The sequence below is a fragment of the Camellia sinensis genome, chromosome 1, assembly GCF_055761805.1.
Source record: "Camellia sinensis isolate YWXY chromosome 1, ASM5576180v1, whole genome shotgun sequence".
Lineage (NCBI taxonomy): Eukaryota > Viridiplantae > Streptophyta > Magnoliopsida > Ericales > Theaceae > Camellia > Camellia sinensis.
The window spans coordinates 4729667-4754341 of NC_138961.1; the positions used below are offsets into that span (position 1 = coordinate 4729667).

Genomic DNA, 24675 nt, shown 5'->3' on the forward strand with positions numbered 1-24675 from the left:
TATTCCAAAGCTACTAAATTAAAAATAAAAAATAAAAAATCACTTTTCTTTTTAAAATCTTAATTAGTTTTATTTTTACTTTGTGTTAAGATTTGGTAAAGTAACCTTGGTAGTGCTATGCACGAGTATAAATAAATAATCAAAATTTTGTTTTAAAGTTAAATAATAATATAAAATTTATCTAAAATGTGTAGTAAAAATGATTTATAATCATTTAAATTTTATTCATTTTTATCAGAGTTATACATAAATGACTTGTATATTTATGTCAATGTGACTTTCACCTAATCATTAAAAGTTGTCTTGGTCCATGCACAACTTATGAATCATTTGACTTATTTATTTATTAAATTGGTAAATAAATATCTATAAGTATTTTTTATTTTTAAAATAAGAAATATGAACATATTTATGCATATCTATTAAAAAAATTGAACTTAGGTAAAAAATTATATATTTATGTTAACACTATAAAATAAGTAGTTACATATATTCATATATTAAAAAATTGTCTAAGACAGAGTTGTCCTAAATTGTATATCATATTTTAGCTTTAATCTTAGTAAAAATGTTTGATAATAATAATTGTAAATATTATGTATAAATTATATCATAATTTATCGATTTGTGATTGTTATGAGCTAGTTTGAGGGTTCTAATATTGGATTGAACATTCAATGGGCCAATTTTCAAGCCTCGTTTTAATTATCCGAACCGTTCATATTTTAGGGTGCGTCCAGTACATCATCCTTGCAAAAAATAAGACAGACAAATAAAGGAAATCACGTGTTTAGATTAATTTCATATGAATCGTTTATTTTCTCACTATCCCTTTTTTTCCCATAGAAAACTGATACAAGCACATGTTTGTCTTTATTTGACCGACTTGACTTTTTTATAGGGATGATGTACTCAATAAATCCTAAAATATAAATGGTTTAAATTATCAAAATGAGACCTAAAAATGAGCCCATAAGGCCCTGCAGCACCTCTCCAGTCCGATGGAGGGCTAGAGAGAAACTTAGGCCATGTTAAAGAATCAATAATATTTAAATTTTAAGTTAAAGAATTAATTAATTTTCATATATGTATGTATGAATATATCAAAATCATACATTAATGCAATCTTAGGGAAGCAATTTTCGAAAATAAATTTGGTATGGTAAACATAAATTAATGAAGTGATTTGAAATGGTAATTATGGTAGCATAATTTAAGGGTTTAATATAAAACTCCATAAATTTAATTGTGAACTAATTAGTATTTTCATTATTAAAAAAATTATAAAAAAAAAATTTGAGTTGAGAGCTTGAACATTAAAAAACCATATTAACGCTTATTATGTATGAAAATAATGAAATTTGATACATACATTGAGCAGTACTGGTCATAGTGAGAGGGGAAAAAATGTTATAAATTTTTATTATATAAATTATTTTATATTTTATGATGAAGAATGTAAAATATTTTAATAGAAAATATTTTACGACGAAATAGTTTTGAGTGTGTGATTTATTAATTATTTTTTCTTAATTGGAAAACTCCACTACAAGAAAACTGGATATATGAGACGGAACTATTTGCGACGGCACACTTGCCGTCTCAAAAAGTCACTTTTTGTGACGGCAGAAAATGCCGTCTCAAAAAAGCAGAGTATTTGCGACGGCACCATTTGCCGTCTCAAAAAAGCAGAGCATTTGCGACGGCACTATTTGCCGTCTCAAAAAATGAGAGTATTTGCGATGGTATTTTCTGCCGTCGCAAATACTCTCATTTTTTGAGACGGCAAATAGTGCCGTCGCAAATGCTCTGCTTTTTGAGACGGCAAATGGTGCCGTCGCAAATACTCTGCTTTTTTGAGACGGCATTTTCTGCCGTCACAAAAAGTGGCTTTCGTGTTTTTTTTTAGTGAATATTTTTAAAATTTTAAATATTTTTTTTAGATGTACCTTACTTAGATGTATCTAAAAAATAAAAAATTTATGAAAAAATATTTTTAAAAATTAATAAATACATAAAAATACAAAAAAAAAATGTATTGAATTATAGTATTTTTTTTTGTATTTTTGGTATTTAGTGAATTTTTAAAAGATTTTGGTAATTGTGGTTTTGAGATAGCTTCATATATATACAGTCACAAAATGATTTGAATAAATTCAACGGTATTTTTCTGTCGCAAAAAAAATTAAAAAAAACAATGTCGTCTTACTCTTTTGATATAACATTTCTCTTTTCATTCATTTTTTCATTTTCCTGTCTCTCTGTCTCTATCTCTCTCTCTCTTCTCTTTATCTCTTTTCATTCATTTCTCTCTATCTCTATCTCTCTCTCTCTTTCTATGTCTGCCTGTTTCTCTCTCTCTCATTTTCTCTCTGTGTCTCTCGTCTATCTTTCTTCTCTCTATCTCTCTCATCTGTTTTCTCTCTCTGTCTCTCTCGCTCATCTCTCTTATCTCTATCTCTCTCATTTCTTTTTTTTTTCTCTCTCTTTCTCTCTCTCTTATCTTTCTATCTCTCTCTATCTCTCTCGCTCATTTCTCTTCTCCTTCTGTCTCTCTCTTTTTCTGTGTCTCTCTCTCGCTCATCTCTTTTCGCTCTATTTCTCTCTTTTTTTGTCTATCTCTCGCTCATCTCTTGTTTCTCTCTCTTTTTCTATCTTTCCATCTCTCTCTTTCTTTCTCTCTCTATCTCTTTTTCTGTCTATCTCTCTCTCCCTGTCTCTCTCTCACTCATCACTCTTTTCTCTCTCTGTGTCTACTTGTCTATTTGTCTATTTCTCCCTCACTATGTTCGACTTGCTCACTCTCTTACTCCTATCTTCTCTCTCTATCGAGCTCCTTCTCGATTTATCGATCCACTATAAGAAAATACACTTTTGGCAACCACTTTGTCTATCTCTCTCTCGCTCATCACTCTATCTCTGTGTCTCTCTCTCTCTATCTCTCTTCTTTATCTGTCTCTCACAAAATTAAAATATTTTTAAAATATTTAAATATTTAAAATATTTAAAAAATTGATTTGAATTAAGTTTTGAACAGAGTTTTGAATTATCTGTCTTCTTTATTTATTGAGCTCGCTATCGATTTATCGATCCACTACAAGAAAATGCACTTGTAGCGACCACTTTGTCTCTTTCTCGCTCATCACTCTATCTCTCTATCTCTTTTCTCTATTCGTCTATCACTCATCTTTCTCTCTCACTACCCATCTTCTCTACCACATTTACCACTACTGCAAATGCCATTCAACTACCACCACTCTTCTCTTTCTCTCTTTCACTCATCACTCTTATTTCTCTGTCTGTTTGTCTATCTATCTGTTTGTCTGTGTGTCTTTCGTTCATCTTTCTTCTCTCTATCTCTCTCATTTGTCTTCTCTCTATGTCTCCCTCGCTCATCTCTCTTCTCTCTATCTCTCTCATCTCTTTTCTCTCTCTGTCTCTCTCGCTCATCTCTTTTCTCTCTATCTCTCTATTTTTCTATTCTCTTTATCGTTCATCTCTTTTCGTTCTCTTTCTATATGTCTCTCTCATCTCTTGTTTATCTCTATTTTTCTATATGTCTCTCTCTATCGATTTCTCTCTCTGCCTCTCTATCTCTCTCTATATCTCTTTCTCTCTTTATCTCTCTCTCGCTCATCACTCTGTCTTTCTCTTTCTTCTCTATCTGTCTCTCACTCATTTCTCTCTCTCACCACCCATCTCCTCTATCACCTTCACCACTACTACAAACACCATTCCACCACCACCATTACTTCTACTGTAGCCACTTCACCTCTATGACTACCATTACTACTACTATCGCCACCACTCCACTACCACCACTACCACTACTACTACCATTACCTCTCTTTCACCCCTGCCACTCCATTTACACTACCACTACCACAACTTCACCACTAATCTGTTTCGCCATCACCATCACCGCCGCCACCACCATCATCTCTTATCCACCACCTTCACTACTGCTGCCGCTCCTTTTCCTCTACTACAAAAAATTAGTTCATGATTTTTAATAATAAAAAAAAATAGACCGCAGAAAAATATTTTTCATTGACTACAGAAAATTAACTTTTATTTTAGTGAAAATATTTTTCATTAAAATATATATGAAACAAATCAACTTTAATAACGGAAAGAAAATAAAAATTATTATTTATTTATTTTTATTATTTAAATATTTATTTATGATGATTTTTTTTTTTTTTTTTCCATCCCGCCCGCTCGGTTCCCCTCATTTTTTCCATTCCCGCGCCCCAAAATCCCCAATCTCTTTAGAACCAAAAAAAACCCTAAATCTAATCGTCTCCCTCACATCACTCTCTCAGTCGCCTCTCTCTCTCTCTCTCTCTCACCCTCTCGTTTATCTCTGCACCAATCACTCTCTCAGTCGCCTCTCTCTCTCTCTCTCTCTCTCTCACCCTCTCGTTTATCTCTGCACCGATCTCGTTCATCTCTGCACCGATCACTCTCTTACTCTCTCGTTGCTCATCTCATCGATTCGCACCGATCATCGCACCGCCGATCTACTCACTGGTAAACTCTCTCTCTCAATCTGTCTCTCTCTCTCTCTCTCGGCCCGATGGTTGTTTTATATATATATATATATATCAGATATATCTCTGATTTATAGTCATTAGTTGCGATGTATGTGTAAAAATTGTGTAGAAGTATGTGAATAGTGTACGAAAATATCTCTAAAAATTGTAAATATTGTATGAAATATGTGAAAATGCATTAGGTTTCTAATTATTGGGAAGATTCCACAAAGAAATATAAAAAAGAAGAAATCTATAATATTTTGGTTGCTTTGAAAGTTGAAAGAACGAAAAATCCATAGTATTATGCTCTGATGAGTAGAGATTCATTTTTTTTTTTGGTTGTCATATACCAAATAATGAGAAATCGAAGATTCAGGGTCTATTTAGATCTTGTTGTGAATCTATGATTGACTGAAAAGGGGAAATGACTAAAAATTATTTTTCAAGTGGAATCATTTCTGTTATAGAAATGTGAATGGTGTATGAAACTATCTAAAAATTGTGAAAACATCTCTAAAAATTGTGAATATTGTATGCAATATGTGGAAAATGCATTAGGATTCAAGTTATGAGGAAGCTGCCACAAATATATATATTTAAAAGAAGAAATCTTGAATATTTCTGTCACTTTGGAAGTTGAAAAAACTAAGAATTCACAGTATTTTGCTCTGACTAGTAGAAACTCCCCCTTTTTTTTATTTTTTGGTCATATCCCAAATAATCAGAAACTGAAGATTTAGGTCTATTTAGATCTCATTGTGAATCTGTCATGGACAGAAAGTGGAAAAATGACTCAAAATGCTTTTCCAAGTTGCTTCATTTCCGTTATAGAAAGATTGTGCCATTTCTTGACCATTTGTTTCTAAACATAATTCTCTTTGTTGTTCAACGGAGCTTTAGAATTAAATTCATGTATTGTTATTTATTTTTAGAATCAATTGTATACTCTAAAATAGTGTTTTTGTGGATATAATTGTTTAACATTGCTACTGGTTTTGTCTACACTTTGAATATTTCTAAATTTTTAGGCTGATTTTGTCTACACATTTGAATAGGCTTTGTATCTATCTCTAACAGCAAATTTGTTGGTTTGTATAAGAGCAAGTTGTCATATAAGTGTGTCTGCTGCTGGTTCAATGAATCATACAAAAGTGACTAGTCATTTTAACAGATCAAACATAGGATTACATCCCTGTCAAAGGTAAGGATTAATTGACAAAGGACCTTTCATCCTTAATTTCTTCTGTTGTTTTTGTAATTGGACCATAGGAATCTCGAAACATAATTCAATGGTTGTGAAGTGTTTGAGATTTGATAAATATCTCATAAACCTGAGTTAGTTGTGTGCAAATCTCAGGAAAACCTTAAAATTTGAAATTCAAAACATGACTCACTTTATTAATAGTTCTACTTTGTAAACTCAAAAAGTAGATAATACACCTAAAACAACAATAGATAGTGTTTCAAGCCTCATATGATCCTCACAAATCAAATAATCAACGAAAGTAAGTATAAAATAAATATATATATAAATATAATGCAATCATAGTAGTTATAAAAAAAAAATATCATATAATCATGATCAAATAAATATTTAATCAAATAAAAGTATGAATCCATACCTATAAAGAGTTTGTAACTTGAAACCAATTTAAAATATCTAAAAAATATGATAATTCCCCAATTAGTTAAAAAAATCTTAGATGAATAGATTCAATCAAACATAAATTTAAAATAAAGAGGAAAAGAGAGTACCTTCATTGAAAGAGTGCTTCTCCTAATTAGTCAAGACTACATGATAACAAATTGAAAGAGTGTTTCTTCTAATTAGTCAAGACTGAACTGCATTTCAAGGTTCTTGTTTTTGAATTTGAGTTGAAGATGCATTTATTGGAACAAGGTGGTTTATTTTAGTTTTGTGCTAGTGTATGGGCAGCATTGGAGTGTTTTTGAATCATCCAGGAGCTTTTGGCTCAGGGAAAAGCAAAAGAGAGGTAAATAACTTCTTTTAATTCTTGTCTTTTGCTTACAATTTTGTGGTTTGCATATTATGTGATTATGTGGTCAGGGATCATTGGATCATTTCAAAAATCAGCATTAGCTTAGAACTGTGATGGTGAGCTAAGCTAAAATACTGCTTAGATGTTTTTAACAGATAAATTTGGTAGATGGAAATTTGAACAGTTGCCACTTCTACCACCCTAGCACCAAGTGTCTAAGAATTGGGTGTAGTTTGATTTGGTTGTTTGGAATTTATGAACTGATCTAACATGGTCATGACACTTCACTTAATCATAGTTTGATTTGAATAGGTCATTGCAAAGTCACATACCAGGGGAACTTATAATTGGTGAACATATGCCAGAAGTGGTGATACCTTGATTCTGTGTGGTTGGGGTGATAAATGCATATGTCTGAATCAGCATAACTAAAAGGTGTAGCGATTGTGTTTGCATGGAGATGAGCCCCATACATACTACCAAATCTGAAAATAATATTTGTTGTATAAATTTAGAAGTTGCTTTAAACAGCCTTTTTGAACAACACACGCAAGTGAGGGCAGTGGGATTAGCACCTTCATACAGTTGTTAAATGAGGATGTAATCGTCTTGTATTTAAACACATTTCCTTTTCGGTAGATAAATTATCCACGTGTCAGATGCAGGGGGATGTTCTGTTATTGTGTCTACCACACCAAGTTTTATAGTCTTCTAATGTATCATAAGATAGAACCATGAGAAACCCCTTATCAAGATCATATTTATTCAATTCCATAATAGAGAACACGACTATAGATTCTAACCACACAACCAACTGTATATGAATTTATCTAGTTGCTTTAGGTCAATATCATTAGCTCGTTATATAGCTATCTTTGTGGTATATACTGGAATCAAATATTTTTTTACTACTATGTAGCATTGGTAAGCTGATGCTTTTGGTTGATCTTAAGAGGAGCTGAGTTTCTTAATATCCCGACTGTTAAAACAATGTTTTTGTTTACATCTTTGCACTTCCCTCCCTCTTAGTGCCACTGTTGCTGGTATGCTAGCCTAGCATTTAAGAATGTGATGATCTAGTGGTATGATGAGATTATGCGAATCACTAGAAACATGTGAATTGTATTAAATTTTGTTAAATTGCGATTAGAGTGGACTACTAATAATACTTATCCAAAGGGAAAACAAAAAAAAAAAAAAAAGAAAAGCAAATTACTCTTCGATTGAGTGATAAATTTTATTATTTGTATGTTTATATTCCATGGTCTTGCTGGCCGATATTGCAGATAATTGAGTTACAGCTGCCTTCATTTTTCAACAACTTCGATCCTCGTGCTGCTGCTGCTAATGCTAATTTCCCTTCAGGTAATGGACTTTCTAATTTTACCATTAGTTGCTTCACCTTGCAGCACTCCTGTGCTGGCAACCCTGCTTGGATACATAGCTGAATCCAAGGTACGTTTAAATGTTTATTGATATCAATTTCCATCTGAATTATTACCTTTTCGGACTGCTTTATACTAATCGTTCTGGGCCTATAATGATGGGTTAGCACTCTTATAGGAAGCAAAAAGTCTGCCCAAGAAAAATTTTGAGACCCAGGAGGGGCCATGGCCCCCCTTCATCCAAACATAGGCCCACCCTTAGATCCATCTTTTAAGTTGATAGTTTGCATAATGCTGTTCTGATATTTTGTTTTGAGTATGGCATTTCTATTACATATGTGGTTTTAAGATAAAATGTCCAACTTGCATTCTTGGCATTATTTGAGCATGTTTGACCCAATTTTAATTGAGCTTGGTCTGATCCAATTTTGGAGTTTTTATGGCAGCATGAACTGCATGGCACGGAGTGGTGCTTGCTTGAGTCTTAACACTTTTTTGGCAAATTGACAGTATCATTTCTCAATTACCACTTAGCTTGCTTTCATATATTAGATTATAGCTTCTGTTTTTCAATTACATTTGGAACAGGGAATATATGGTTATCCAATTGAGATCCAGGCCCTTTTCTTTTTTGCACTGAGGTGTGCACAACAAATGTTAAAACCAGAGGGTGGTGGCAAGGAATTGATTGAGCGGATTGACAAGAGGATTACAGCCCTGAGCTTCCACATACAAAATTACTACTGGCTTGATTTCACTCAATTGAATATTGAATTTGAACATGTACAGTTTAATTATTCTTTGTAAAATATTGAATTTGATGGTTTAATCAATTTTTATTTTTATTTTCTGTTATGATGTTTTTGTGAATGGAATATTTTTTGCGACGGCATTACACTGTCGCAAAAAATAGAAAATTTCATATTTTTTATATTTTTTGCGACGGCACCACACCGTCGGAAAAACAGTGTTTTTTTTTAAAAAAAAAAGACTATTAGCGACGGTATTTTTTTCCGTCTCAAATAACATTTTTAGCGACGGTAAAATAGGGCCGTCGCAAAAAAGTCAAGAAATTTCAAACGTTATTAGCGACTGCACGGTGTCGTCGCAAAAAGATAAAAAATGCCGTCGCAAAACATTAGCGACGACACTTACCGTCGCAAAAACTCTTTTGCAACCCCTGCTCTTGCCGTCACAAAAAGTCATTTTGCCGTCGCAAAAAGTATTAGCGACGGCATTAAGAGTATTAGCGACGGTATTTTACCGTCGCAAAAAGTCAATTTTTTTGTAGTGCTCCTTCCCTGTTTGATGGTAAGAAAGGAATGATTTTAGGAACAAAAAATGCACTATTTGTTTAAAACAAAAGTGTTAGCATGTGATTTATTAATTACTTTTTTAAATTGAAAAATTAAGAAAATTAGATTGAACACTTTTAGATCTCTCTTAGCTCTTTTCACTAAAAATATCCTTTTGTTTATATAATATATAGATAATAATAATATATACCAATATGTAATCAAATTTGAAATTAGGTTTAAAAATTAGATAAAAATGATTCTCAATTAGATTGAAAAGTTAATAATTGTTCTTTTTTTTTTTTTTTCTAAGTAAAAGAAAATGTAATTGTTAATTACGGTTAAAAGTTAGGAGAAATAACGAATCAGTTGGAAGTTGGAAGAAAATTTTCAGATTAATGGTAATGTTTATATACTTTGATTTCTAATTTCTCCTAAAAATTAATAAATATGTAATCTTTTTTGTAAACAAAATTTGTTGAATAAGACAAAAATGGTATAAATGTGTTTTTATCCATGTAGCAATTTAGTCCAAAATGATGTGGGACTCTTTGCATATATTTGAATTATAGAGGGATAAAGTGCTACAACCCTCAACCAAAAGAAAATAAAATGAATTTTGCCCCTTTTTATTATTATTAAAGTGCATTATCTCTTAATTTTGATAGTATTCATTAATCATATAAAAATTGTTATATATTTTATTTCTTGTAATATCTTACAATTCTTGAATTGATCTTATATAAACTTTTTGATATTGAAATATTGAAAGCATAACAACTGCAAACATAGTCATAATTTAGAATGAACTATTTAAATCTTTTATTTTTGATGTCCATGTTTTATTTACAATTCGTGTATTTGCATGTCACAACAATCCTAATTAGTTGTAACATACACCTAACAATATGTATTCACTATACAATGCTTATAAGGCTATCATCTTCACAAGCGCTCACACTCTTGGTACTCCTAAATTTTTTGAACGCAATTGGAGATTCAAGAGACCTCTAGAGTGAGAAATGAGGCCTTCCCTTGGATATCCTTACAAATGAGGCCCTCCTCTTGTATAGCCATCCACCTCCTCAATGGATGGTTAGGATCATTTTGATCCAAGAGTTACAATCTTTCCTCTAGAGCGTTCTTTAAAAATATCTAGGATAACAACCTATTTACTATATTCTAGAAGCTATATAAGTGTAGTATATAGTAGGCTTCTCCATAATTGTGAAAGGCTGAAATATTCTCCATAAGGAAAGTGAGATGAGTTGCTCATTCCTATACTCTGCAAAAAGACATCAAGTCGTTAGTGATCACTCTCGACCAGATTTGGTCGGGAGGACCCTCCGACGGTCAAGTCAAAATAGTGCTCGAACATATTATATTGAAAAGAAAGATTGAGCTATATTGTTTTTTCATACTTGCTATTGCTATCTCTGGTTTTTCCTTTTATAGTCCTAATATCTTATATTTTGGCCGTTGGATGACCATTTTGATCTAATGGTCTTGCATGCCATCAGACCTTGGTTGAGCAAATGGTCAAGTTGCCTTGATTTGTCACTGCCAGATTGTTTCATTCTGGGTGGCTTAGATTAGTTTGGATGTCTTATGCTCAATTTGCTAGTATCTTGACCGTTGGATCTTACTTATCGGGCGGTCATGTTGTTTGGATGTTCTGATCCCGAATCCTTATCTCTGATAGTCTTGATCTCCATCGTTGATTGTATACGGATCCAAGGGCACTGCTTTATTCTGTGAATCTCCCTCTAAGAGGCGATTTTATTCTGACTTTAGTCATGTGACGCTGTCTCCTCACTCGATAGACATTATTGGGTTTCTTCTTCACCTTGGACTACTTTGGCTAGACTAAATGTTTTGGGCCAGTCATTCATGTTCTTAGGCTTTTGAGGTTAATGCTTTTACCCCTCTACAACTCTATAATATTCTAGAATGTTCCAGACTCATCTAGACTTCTCTAGATCCTTCAAGGTTCTTCCACCAAGTTCAGAATCTTCTAAGGCACCACAGACCCTTCTACCATGTTCTAAAGCCTTTCAACCTTCTTTAGCACGTTCTCTCGCCTTCCGAAACCTTCCATAACCTCCAACACTGCTTCTCGTGTCACCAAAATTCTCAGGGCGTGATAGGTACTCATATTTAACTCATTTAAAATTAATTTTAATTCAAGTTGCAAAATGCAATTCGTTTATGAATTTGGACAAATTTAAATGTATATAAATTGATGCAATTGAATGAGTTCATAATTTCGGGTTTAATTTATCATAGTTATTATAAAATTAAAAAATAAAAATCCCTCTAATTAATACAAAATCCAAACAATACATTCAATCAAATTAGTTGAATAAATCTAAAAGTTCATAAATTTTCCAAATCTAATACAAAAATCATTAATTAATTGAATAAAGCCGGCATAGATTGAATGAACTATTTTTTGAAGCTTGTAATATTTGGACCAAATGTTAGTCCAATCCAATTGAAAGATTGTTTTTTTATTTTTTTTATTTCAACAAAATTGGGCCCAATATCCGGCCCAATGCACGAAATATCTCTCTCTGCGCCTCCAATCTGAGCCGAAGCTGGTATCTCTCTCTCTCTCTCTCTCTCTCTCTAGAATTGAAGGAAGGTCGAGACTCGAAGGCTTGGTGGTGTCTACAAATGCCGCAAACACTGTTGTTCCTCAAACCTTTCTTTTCAGCTCCATCCACTCTCAGTTGGAGGTTCGTTATCCTTGTGAATTTCACCGAATTACTTCAATTTCATTCTTATCTGTTTATATTGCTTTTGTATGTTTGGTTGCTGAGAAAGTCTTAAATTCAATTTCTTGTTGAAAAATTTATATAGCCAATTAAGCATTATAAGGCTCAGTAGTTGGGTTTTCTTGGGTTCCAATTATGAGTGAAGTTAGTTTAATATTTGAAATTCGTATAAATTTATAATTGCTTGTAGAATCTTTATAAATTTATAATTGACTGCTAAATGGGTTTTATATTTGTGGGTTGTTCATTTCTTATCATGTTGTTTGTTGGGTTGTGTTCATTTAACGCCTTTGTTATCATTGGTATAAAATTTATAAGTTGCTATTCTCACTCCACTTTGTTCCAAATACACTATATTTTTTGTCTAAATTATATATAATTACATTAATACCTTGGAATTTTAGTTTTTTCAAGGAGTATATTTGTGTGAGAAGGTATTAATGTAATTATGTATAATAAGAATAAAGAAGGGAGTCTATTTGGAATAGAGTGGAATGGGAATATTAGCTCCCTAAAATCAGGGCCGGCCCTGAGTTCGTCGGGGCCTAAGGCGAATTTCAGAAATGGGGCTCTTTTATATTGAAAAAAAATTTATGAATAAAACTATAAGTTATAATTTTTTTATTTGTTTGTAATCATAAAAAAATTTAATTACACATATAATCATTAAAATTATAAATAAAACAATTTAATAAAACAAAATTAGAACAAAAAAATTAGGAAAAAATTATTCAATTAAAATTGATAAAGACCTAGGTAAAAAAATTTGAGCAAAATTATTTATTCCACTAAAATCTAATAGATAAAGAAGGTAAAAATAAAAAATAAAAAAAATAGGGCCCATATATTGTATGTATTATTTTTCTTGAGCCCAAACACTTTTTTTTTAATATATATTTTCATTTTAATAAATATGGACCAAACTACACTTATAAATAAATATGGAGTAAATCATACATGGACTCAAAAAAATATTTTGGGGCCCTTTAAATTGATCCTAAAACCAAAAAAAAAAAAAACATTGAGCCTATAATATTTTACCAAATTTAGGGGCCCTATTTTTGGGCCAAATTTAGGGGCCCTATGTTATATATGTTTATATGTTTTACCAAATTTAGGGGCCCTATTGTTTTTTATTTATTTATTTATTTATTTATATATTTTCATTTTAATAAATATGGGCCAAATACATTTATAAATAAATATGGACTAAATTATACATGAGCCCAATAAAACATTTGGGCCCTTTAAATTGATCTTAAAACCAAAAAAAAAAAAAAAAGTTGAACCTATAACAATTTTTTAAATTTGGAGGCCCTATTTTTGGGCCAAAATATGGGACCTAAGGCACAAGCCTTACCTGCCTTAGGGCAGGGCCGGCCCTGCCTAAAATTTTCATGAACACCATATTGAAGTTTCATCAAATTTTGTTCCACAGATTGTTGAGCAAATGAATAATTAAGTTACTCCAATCTCTAACTGGATAAGCTTTTAGATGAGATAAGCTTAGTCCCTGTTTTTTTCTTCTGGTTCAATAGTTCTTTCTTTCTTTTTCTTTTTCTTTTTTTTTTGGTTTGTTGTCTGATATTGTTTAGTTTCTGGGTTCGGTTTGTTTTGTTTTGAAGTGCTGGGGTGTGCCCCTTGTTTGTTTTGTAATGGTGTTTTCTTTTGATATAAAATTTAAAGTTACCAAAAAAAAAAAAAAAAAAAAAAGTATGTATATATATATTTTAGATGAGATGGTGATTAACAATTTATGACAGTATCAAAGTATACAGTAAATCATGTGTTTGAACATCACTGCCTACCCGGTAATTATAATCATTGCATGTTTTTGGTTTGCTTATAGCGGAGAGTTTTGCTACACGTGAGGGGAATGCGTTGAGAATAATAAAGTAACTCTCTCTTTCTAATATCTTAGCTTAACTTTTAGATACGATGGTGCCATGGTGGTTAACAATTTATCACATATATTTGAAAAACAAAAAGAGGATACTTCTTGAATAACTTTCCAGCTTTTGGGGTATATTCATATTTTTTAGGGGCAGGATAATAACATTATGATATGTTGTGTCTTTGTACTCCAGTAAACCAAAAATATGTGGAGACTTTGTTGATGCCAACATAAAAATCCATAGAAGAGCTGAGGTAGTTTGTCTTGGTATGCTGGCTCCAAGAAAGTTCTTGCAAAAGAGGAAGAAAATAGAAGTTTTCAAAGATGCAGCTGACGAAGCTGATCAGAAGAACTGGAGGAAACTTATGAATGAAATTGAGGAGGCTGGATCTGCAGTTTCAGTGCTCAGAAGCCAAAGGACCAGAAACGAGTCACTTCCCAAGGACCTTGTTCTGGGGACCCTGGTTAGATTTAAGCAGCTAAAGAAATGGAACCTTGTTAGTGAGGTATTTCCAGAGGTCTTTCTCACAATCTTCTTTTTCTTCTTATTTTGTGGCTTGCATGTTTGCTTCAGTCATTTCATTAACTGTTGAGGAGGAGAATATGTTGTTGCTAAACTGTGTTCTAAGATTCACACATTCCACGTTACCAATATTTAAGTGAATTATAGGGTTAAGCCCATTATGCATCAATTCAAAATATTCTGTGCGAGGCATACCTCAAATGTTGTGCCAATTAAATTTCTATTCTAAATTCAGTATGAAGGTTCTCGTATCTAATGATTATCCAATTGTGAAGTGTCCAGACCTTTGGGCTATTAGGGAAGTATGTTTTGAGTCTTGTATCCACCATGCTATTGATTGGCATGTTTGGATTATAGACCGTTTAATATTCTGTACGTGAAGAGGAAAATATTTTGCAGTTTGTTAACACATCATTCTTATTTTTACTATGATTCTAACTTCTTGTTCTAATCACATGTAGATTCTTGAATGGCTTCGGACTCAGCATTGGTGGCACTTTAATGAGATGGATTTTCTTATGCTTATCACTGCTCATGGGAAGCAGGGGGACTTTAACAAGGCCGAAAGGGTTTTGAGCTACATGACCAAGAAGGGTTATGCATCAAATGTAATATCCCACACTGCTCTTATGGAAGCATATGGAAGAGGAGGTCAATACAATAAGGCTGAAGCAATATTCCGAAGGATGCAGTCTTCAGGCCCTGAGCCTTCTGCTTTAACATATCAGATAATTCTGAAAGCATTTGCTGAGGTAATTGATCTCTGTTATATCATTTCTGGGAATAATTCAAATCCTTTGACTTATGTAATTTCTTCAACTAAATTTTTATTATTAGAATCACAAAAAAAGGTTGTGGTCCAGAAGTGTGTAAAAGTTTGTCAGGGGCATCCGTATAAGAGTAATATAGTTTTGGACTCTTTTGCTTCTCTATGTAGGAAGCTCACTTTCATCACAAACTATGGCAGGTGGATGCATGATGCCTATGTTTATTTATTTTTTATTTATTTCATATTTAAACAGCATGATGTCTATGTATCCGTTAAGATGTTGATGTCCTTAGGTTTTTTTCTTCTCCATTTCAGAAGTTGCACCTTCACTCATTCTCTGTAATTGGTTGCATGGAAGATACCTCTGCGTGCTCTAAAGAGTTAATATCTTTCCTTTGCTTTTTTGGTTTTAAGGGAAATTATTATGAAAAGGATGTTGTAAATGCAGGGATCACTTCCTTTCCATATATACATTAAGCTACTACTATTTGAGGTTTTGAAAATTCATCTGATCTCGGCCTTCTAGGCCGGTCCCTCAATAAAGAGACTCCAAATTTGAGTATCCTTAAATTACCTATAAAAATAACATAAAAAATCCTCTTATTGCTTCCAAGTAGATTAAGGTGGTCAAAATGATTTGGATATTTCATAATGGAGACTGGAAAGTGTTGTGGCTTAAAAACACTAATTCCAATGTCATGGAAGTATGCACCAAGACTATGCCATTACCACAATGTTGAGTGCTATTAAATAAACTGCTACCTTTTCTGCAGGCAAAGAAAGTCCAGGTTCCTTGTAGCTCTATATTGCATTCCTTGAATATGCTTCACCATTAGAATACCTACAATAGGACCATGATCTGATCAGTATCCTTAATTAGCCCCTTTTCCTTCCCCCATTTTCTCTTCATTCTTTAATTAATCTTTCTCTTCATTCGTCAATTAATCTTGTGTTAGATGGGGGAGCGCATCTAGGTAGTTTATGGGATATACTTTAAATTTGTTGTGAAACACTACTAGTATGCATGTAATGTGTATCTGCACAGGCACATGATTTTTGGAGTAGGATATTGTTGTGCCATTGTTTGAATATGCGGGAATGGATATTGTGGAACCTTATGGTTGATTGGGTCTTGTAGGGGGACAAGTTTGAAGAGGCTGAAGAGATATTTGATACCCTTCTGAATGAGGAGAGTTCACCTTTGAGACCCGACCAGAAAATGTTTCATATGATGATTTATATGTATAAGAAAGCAGGGAGCTATGAGAAAGCTCGTAAAATATTTGCATTGATGGCTGAGCGAGGAGTGAAGAAATCTGCGGTTACTTATAATAGCTTAATGTCATTTGAAACAAATTACAAGGAGGTTGCAAATATCTATGACGAGGTAAAATTGAAGGACTTTCTGTTTAGTTTTTGTATTCCTGGATTATAGTTAACCAGTCTTTTATATGGAAGTACTTTTATTGATTGTCTATTAGCGTAGTGCAGTAATTTTTTTTATGTTTATGATGTATTGCAACACACATTAGGGGTTTGCATGCAAGTACACAAGCATTCTTTGTGAAAGAGTAATCCTTGAATGCTTGTCATAATTATGCAGGATCTCCTGAATTTTCTTTCCTACGTTTATCTTTTAATTTCCTACTTATGTAATTTCATTAGACTTATGAAGTAAATGCTAATTTCAGATGCAAAGAGCTGGCCTTGAACCTGATGTTGTGAGTTATGCATTACTTATTAATGCTTATGGAAAAGCTAGACGGGAAGAAGAAGCATTGGCTGTTTTTGAGGATATGCTTGATGCTGGTGTCAGGTGTGTAGTGACCTATTTCTTGTTATAATATCACTAGTATACAATGTTATAGAACTTAGATGTTGAGAAAATTATAGTTTATTCTCTACTTTGATTTTTTTGACTTTTGATGAAAACCCACTAACCATGCATAATGAATCTTGCTTGGCCTTTTTAGGATTTTTTCTTCATGCGCAGATTATGAAAAACTAGATATCATTGACATTCCAATATTAGAATAGATATTGTTGCATATGTAGGGGTGGAGCCACATGCAAAGGGAAGCCGTGACTCCCCACCCAGGAGATAAATCTGGCTCCACCCCTATAGTTGTGTCTTAACTTGGATTTTTCCATCTGAATGTTGAGAAATGAATTCAGCTTTCATGTTATAAAGACTGTTGGGGAATCATTTTTTTCTTCTAACTCTTCTGCTTGCTACTTTGGAGGATTCGTGCCCCTCTTTTCAAAGCCACAACCCACCAGTGGACTTCAGAGAGATTTAGGGTTGGTTTGGGATGTTCTAAAAAAGTGCACTTTTTGACTTATTGGCTTATATGAGTTGGGTTTGGGTTGGGTTTGATGTGATGTGTTAGAGAGGTGATGTGATTTAAATAAGATGATGTGACTTAAATAAGATAGTGACTTTTTGACTTTTTGTATTATTTAGGTTATGCCAAACTTGGCCTTAATATGCAAAAGTTTATAATTGATTGAGCCCAAGGGGAAAGTGATTTTACATCTGTGGCCAACCAAACACGAGCATTTTGTTATTAGATTATAAACGAATATTACCCAATGCATTTGGATATAGGTCAACCACAATCCATCTGTGTATCTGTAACTATATATCTCATCAATGATAAATATGAAGGTGCTACATTTGAACTGAATCAGAAACTACTTTGTTTAGTCTGCACAGAAGCCTTACTTGGATCTAAATATAGCTAAATCGGAAACTAACTGTTCAACTGATGAGAAGAGGTCAACCTGGTACTAATTCATATATGAATTGGGTTAGTTTGCCAGGTTGGATTCATACCTGCGTTTCTTTTATGAGTTGAGAATGGATGGAAATCCCAGTATCTCATTATGTGTTAGACGAACAGTTTTGCATTTTAAAAAAGCTTTAACGTTGATTTCTTACCTTTGCTTGATAGTTGATACTTGGTGTCCTTTGCAGGCCAACCCAAAAAGCTTATAACATCTTGCTTGATGCGTTTGCAATCTCAGGAATGGTGGATCAAGCTCGAACTGTCTTTAAGAGCATGCGAAGAGACAGGTAACCTTTCCTCTTTCTGAATATGATCACATACCCTGGGCTTTTCCTTGAACATGTCCTAAACTAAGGATAGAAGTATCATTCTCAGACAGTAATTCTTTATTTCCTTCTTCCTGAACCCTTTGTCTGTCGCTCTTCTCTCCTGTAATATGTTTTTCATTGTTCAGAAGTATAAAAAGCAAGTCAGCGATTTCCTGATTAGTGCCAGTTCAGCACTTCTGAAAGAAACACATTAAGACCGTCAGGTTCTGAAACGGTATTCCCTTCACAGCCCTTAATAGCAGCCCAGATTTTCCCTTCAGTGAACTCAGCCTCCAATAATACAGTTGCTTGTGAACCTCCAATAGACTGAAAGTGACCTGTCAGCTTTGGTCTAATCTTCCAAAGTTCAGTGAATTGCTTCTTAAAATGAGAGAACACCTCCATCTTTTGAGGATCATCATAATTAACTCCCTCAACCACCGCTGAATTCAAAGAGTTTCTGTTCATTCTACTGCTAGCGATAGTGTGAAAGAACTTGGTATTCCTATCTCCCTTCAATGTCCAACTCAATCTGGATTTTTGGAGCCACATCCATTCTATTCACTTGCTTAACTTCCAAACTTACTTCTTACCTCACATCTTCTAGCCTTCTCCGACTCATTCAGTGCTCTTTCTTCTGCAATCAAATCAAAAGAATGGGCTTCCTTCTCAGCAATCTTCAACTTCACATCCACGTTGCCAAGACTTCAGTATTCCACTCTCTCAGAGCCACTTTCAGTGCTCGGAGTTTCCTTCCGAGACTTGCGTACAACTGGTAAAACTTGGATGTAAAGCCCATGCATTCAAAAATCTAAATGGTCTAGGACCCCAATCCCTTTCATCTTCCATTAGAAGAATGGGACAATGATCCGAGAACATTCTTGGAAGTACCCAAAACTTAAGATTGAATTTGGCTAGCCACTCCGGGTGAATTAAAACTCTATCGATTCTGCTCCACCTCTCTCCATCATGAGTTGCACCAGGTGAACTTCCTTCCAAGCATTGGTAATTCTGCTACCTCCATTTGATCAATGAACTCGTTAAAACATCTTATTCCTCTATCTCTTCTGGGGCATCCCTTTCTTTCATTTATATTCCCAATCTCATTAAAATCACCACCCAAACACCATGGCTTTGGGAATAAAGATTTCAATCTAATAAGTGATTCCCACACCTTTTCCTTGCTCCCTGCATTATTTGGTGCGTATACGTTAACAACGATAAACTCAAAAGAATGACGAAAAGCACCAACAAGGAGTAAAAAAAATTTGCTGCTACAACATTCATAGAGTGGGAACACTTCAGGGTTCCAAATACATAATAGAGTAGCGCTACAGACCCCACAATTTGGACCCCTAAATTCACCCACAATGATGTGGCAAGAGAGATAGGCCCTACACAATTAAGTGTGTGGCAAATAAAAGTTAACATCTATCATGCCACATCATTGTGGGTTAAATTGTGAGAATTTTTGTGGGTGTTAAACATTTTCCTACATAATAATCCTCCTGCACTCCCTTCCAAATTAACTTCCATGAAATCAAAATGCTCCCCTACCCACAATAACCTTACAAACTCCCTAGAAACACTCGATTTCTTTGTTTCCTGCAACATTGCCAGGTCTACCTTTTCATCAACACGTTTCTAATCTTTCTCCTTTTCTCAAGTCTCCCCAAACCTCTAACGTTCCATGATAAGACCACCATTAAAAAATCAATATGACCCTTGAAATCACCTGAGCTAATGTAGCTACTGAGCATCAGCCCCTCCAACCTCGAATCGCTCTTTATCCTTTGTTTCAAGCTCCATTGTTTTACTTACGACTTCTTCCTCTATCCCATTGCAATTCATACCCAAAATTCAACCCATTTGCATTGTTGCTTGAGCTTCATCAAGGATTAGTCTATCTCTTCCTGATTTGCTTGACATTGACAACGATAATGTTGCTACCACCGCTCTAAAAACTGCTCCTTTCTTAAGATTAATACTTGTAGCAGCATCATTTTGGTACATCCTTCTCATCGTACCTGTATCCCTCTTTTTTTGCATACACTTCTTCCTTCCCCCTTTGCTTTTCTATCCCTTATCTCCTACTCTTCTGCTTTCTATGGTTCGATGTTACACCCTCATCAGCAATCCTCTGATTAGATGATAATAAGACAGTTTCAATTTGGTGAGCATGGGCTTTATTATTATCTGCAATCAATATGCTCAGCTCCACCAACTAAGTTCCAGGGTTGGGTTTGGCCCAATACAACTTCCTAGGTAATGGCAGGCCTACATCCCTCAGACCAACTTAGACTTCTAACAAAACCTGGAGTGAAAAATTCACCATCGACCCTTTGCCTCCCATCTTTAATGCTTTGATTGGAACTCGTTACCGTGAGCATACTTTTCCCACGCACGCACTGCATCCGGTTGATTTTCCCCCACCACTCCTTGTTTCTTCTACTGCTGATTCCTCCACCTAGCAATCATCCCCCACCACCTCATCACTTCTAATCTTCTTTGAATAGCACTGATGTCCACATCATCCCTATTTTCCACCTCCTCCTCCACATAGGCGTCCACATCATCATCGTCTTCCTCCCTTTGACTTCCATGTTCAGAGAATGGTCATCCCCACCTTCATAACTTCCATCACTGCCTTCTTTGCAATGAATCCGACATTTGCAAGATTCAGGAGCTGTTCTTCACAAACCTTAACTGGGAAAAACTGTCCCTTGCATTCCAAATTAATCACATTATTGATCAACTCCATACATTTCGTGGCAACTCTTACTCTACCACAGTAAAAGAACACATCATCAATTCCTATCACCTCCCCCAAAATCTCTCCAATTTTTTTAAAAGTATCCACATTCCACAAGTTTAGTGGAATACCATAACGGCTGATCCATACAAACCTTTCCTGTTCAATGCACAACCCTTTCTTCCATTCCATAGCAGAATCACTCCATTCATGCAACCAACTTTTCATCAAATGAAATTTCTCCTTCATAATATCCACTGAACTAAAGGTAAGAACAACATCCCTACCAACCCCGACTCTTACTTCAATGTCCTTCAATCCTTTCTTTTGTAACTCATCCTGAAAATCCTCAACAGAACAATAAGATTTGAGCCCTACAATGGAACTTTGATATAGCCATCCATTACCCACTTCATTAACCTTGACTGTAAATTTAGAGTTCTCTGATGATCCTTCTCCTCTGACTGCCTCAGTGAATGTTTTTACTCTTACACCGGTCGACAAGATGCTCTTAGCCCTGCTGACGTATTTTCTGGCATTTGTTGAGTATGGTACCCTCTGTCCTTTTCCCTGTTCTTTGCCAAACTCTGCTCTCTTTACTCTTATTGCTCGATCATCACACCAAAGTCCATTGGCTTTTTGTATTACAACATTAGCTGCCACTGGGCAATCATACCGTACAAATCCGATTCTTGACTTTGTTGACTTTCTTCTCTTACTTGGAAAAAACACATCTTTTACAATGCCATAGTTTGTAAACAGATCAAAAAGCCCCTTTGGCTCCATTGACTCTGGGATATTATCCACAAAGATGGTGTGAATGTCTGCTTCCTCTTTGTTGAACCGCTCCCTCTGCCTTCATGTTTGTAAACCACTGGTTTCCACCCTCCTCTCCTCTCCATATTGCCAAATTTTTTATATCGCCTATATATTATTTGAATGGTTTCATATTATTTTGGCATAGCCAATTCCCATAGATATTAGGATTAAATATTCATATATATGACATAATAAATGTTTCTTTAGTGATGTGTTATGTATTTTATTTTCTACCATGAGGTTATGATTGGTCATTATGTCTTCCACTTTTAGTCTGCTTAACTTTAGGATGTAACCATTTTTTGAATTATTGATAATGCACTCTCGGATGGCAGATGTACTCCTGATCTCTGCTCTTACACAACAATGTTGATGGCAGATGTATTCCTGATCTCTGCTCTTACACAACAATGTTATCAGCTTATGTGAATGCATCTGACATGGAAGGTGCTGAGAAATTCTTCAGAAGAATAAAACAGGATGGATTTGAGGCCAATGTTGTCACTTACGGGACAATGATCAAAGGCTATGCAAAAGTGAATAATCTTGATAAGATGATGGAGAAATATGAAGAAATGCGTTTTAGTGGTATCAAAGCGAATCAAACCATTTTCACAACAATCATGGATGCATATGGTAAAAACACAGATTTTGACAGTGCTGTTGTGTGGTTCAAAGAGATGGAATCTTGTGGGGTTCTTCCCGATCAGAAAGCAAAGAATATTCTCTTGTCTTTGGCGAAAACAGTAGAAGAACAAATGGAAGCTAACCGACTTGTAGGGCATAGCAATTCTTATGCCAATGATAATGATGATGATGAAGATCATGATTATGATGATGATTATGCAGAGACTGTTTCTGTTGAAGAAGACGAGCTGATTGCTTTGATTGGTGATCATCAACATGAACAAGGTGTCCTACATGCTGTAAATTTTGATGCTCTATAAAATTTTTGACATTTTGAATGTATTAGTACACATGGAGTACTTGGCTGTGACATAAAAATTTGATGAGATTAGTCCCAGAACATTTTGTTGAAATGAAATCCTTCAAATGTATGTTACAACATTTGAAATGAAGTCCAGGTTGATAGTGCAATTTGCTTGAGTTTTTAGATTATGTATTTTTTGAAAAAAAAATTAAATATTTGTTTGGTGAAAAAAAATAAAAGCACTCATTATTTTCATATGATTATTTCTTTTTTGATAATGAATAATATTTGAAAATTCAAAGCATAGTTTTTTTTTAGTGTTTATTTTTGTTTGACTAGTTTTAAATTTTTTTTTAAGATAAAAAATAAATTATGAAAAACTCAACCAAAAGTTGTGCCTGTTTTAAAGTGTTTGATACAATTTTTGTTTATTGCTTTTGAGATAAAAAAAATAGTTTCAATAAGCTTTAAAGAAAAGAAAAGAAAAGAAAATTGGGAAGAGGTGTTTTGACTTGCTTATTATCAACTTTCAATTCCAAACAGGCTCTAAGTATGTTTTAAAATCACTCTGAAGGCTAAACTAAATCCAAATCTATTTTTTAGATGTCCAAAAAAATAAACGATAAGCATATTTTTGAAAATAAGTTATTTATTTTTTTAAAGATAAACACAATAAAAATTTTTAAAAAGTAAAACTTTTTTTTTTTGTCTCTCTTTTGAGCAGAATTAAAACTTGCTTTTGTATAAACACAAAAAACAAGCCAGCACAATCTCATCTAATAGAAGCCTTGTCTGACGCCTCAGATTTTGGTCCAAAATAACCCAAAATTTCGTAGTCTGTTATAGTACTTTAAGGGGCAATTTGGAAAACAATCATGCTGCATACCCTCATTGGAGGTCGCACCCCCAGTGAGGTAACAGTTTTTTTTTTGGACCAATAGTGGAGTGCCACCTCACTGGGTGTCGACCCCGTGGGTGTATGAGGCATTTTCCTTTGGAAAATTAGTTAAAAATTAGCTTTTAACGGGAAATTTTATTTCTATACATCTATTTATTTCAATCTAAACACTTAATGAAATTTTATTTTAATGACAATTGTACTTTAAAGTAAAATGACTATAATACACATCAAAATAAACCTTTAATATTCTATTCTAATTTTCTCTATGAACATCTTTTTAAAATAAAAAAATTTCAAAATTTTCAAAAGGAAAACCTTTGGCTGGGTCACACTAAGGGCATGTTTAATTGGCTGACTAAGGAGTCGGATTGGACTATTAGTAAGCTACAACAATGAATAGCATGTTTGGTTGGCAAATGATGGGCCGGATTGATAGTCTACGAGGATTAGTAATCCTGTACGGGTATTAGATTAACATAGCTGTGAGGAGTGTGGGATTCAAAAGTTAGTCCACAGATTGTTGGTGGAGAGGGTATGAAATTACATAAGTGCCCCTTTCTTTTCAACCCTTTTTCAAATTATTACCAGCATACAATGGCTTAAAAAAAAAATTAAAAAATAAAAAAAATGGAGGCGTTTATGTAAAAGGCAAGACACCCCAAGTGGGTTGTCTCCCATTTTTATTTTTTTATTATATACATATATATATATATATATATATATTATAATTATTAGAATATTGGTTAGTTTGAGGGTATTTATGTAATTTCATATATTAATCTCATATCATAGTATTTCCAACAAACAAACTCTCTTTATCTTCTATCTTCAAATTAATACTATTATTACTAATCTTCTTATTCACTCGTATCGTACTCATAATCTCATCCAACCTAATTCGCTAAATAAATGTGACCTAAATGTAGATGTATATGAAAACCGCTTAGTATTCATTTTTGCACACTCCTCTCATCAACAACAAATGCAAATTCCA

General features: G+C 33.8%; 1 protein-coding gene across 1 annotated transcript; it reads left to right on the top strand.

Moving 5' to 3' along the window:
• The first annotated feature begins 11781 nt into the window (after positions 1 to 11781).
• Positions 11782 to 22947, top strand: LOC114264530 (Tetratricopeptide repeat (TPR)-like superfamily protein). Its single transcript, XM_028205165.2, has 7 exons — positions 11782 to 11956; positions 14083 to 14395; positions 14874 to 15164; positions 16320 to 16568; positions 16873 to 16997; positions 18159 to 18257; positions 22229 to 22947. Exons 1-7 carry the CDS (start codon positions 11895 to 11897, stop codon positions 22794 to 22796), a joined length of 1707 nt encoding a protein of 568 aa, XP_028060966.2. The 5' UTR covers positions 11782 to 11894; the 3' UTR covers positions 22797 to 22947.
• Positions 22948 to 24675: the final 1728 nt, after the last annotated feature.

Excerpts from the sequence above, each read along its gene's own strand:
- LOC114264530 (XM_028205165.2), top strand. The coding sequence starts at position 11,895 with ATGCCGCAAACACTGTTGTTCCTCAAACCTTTCTTTTCAGCTCCATCC. Across the intron at positions 14,396-14,873 it reads AATGGAACCTTGTTAGTGAG|ATTCTTGAATGGCTTCGGAC; the intron begins GTATTTCCAGAG and ends AATCACATGTAG. Across the intron at positions 18,258-22,228 it reads AAGAGCATGCGAAGAGACAG|ATGTATTCCTGATCTCTGCT; the intron begins GTAACCTTTCCT and ends TGTTGATGGCAG.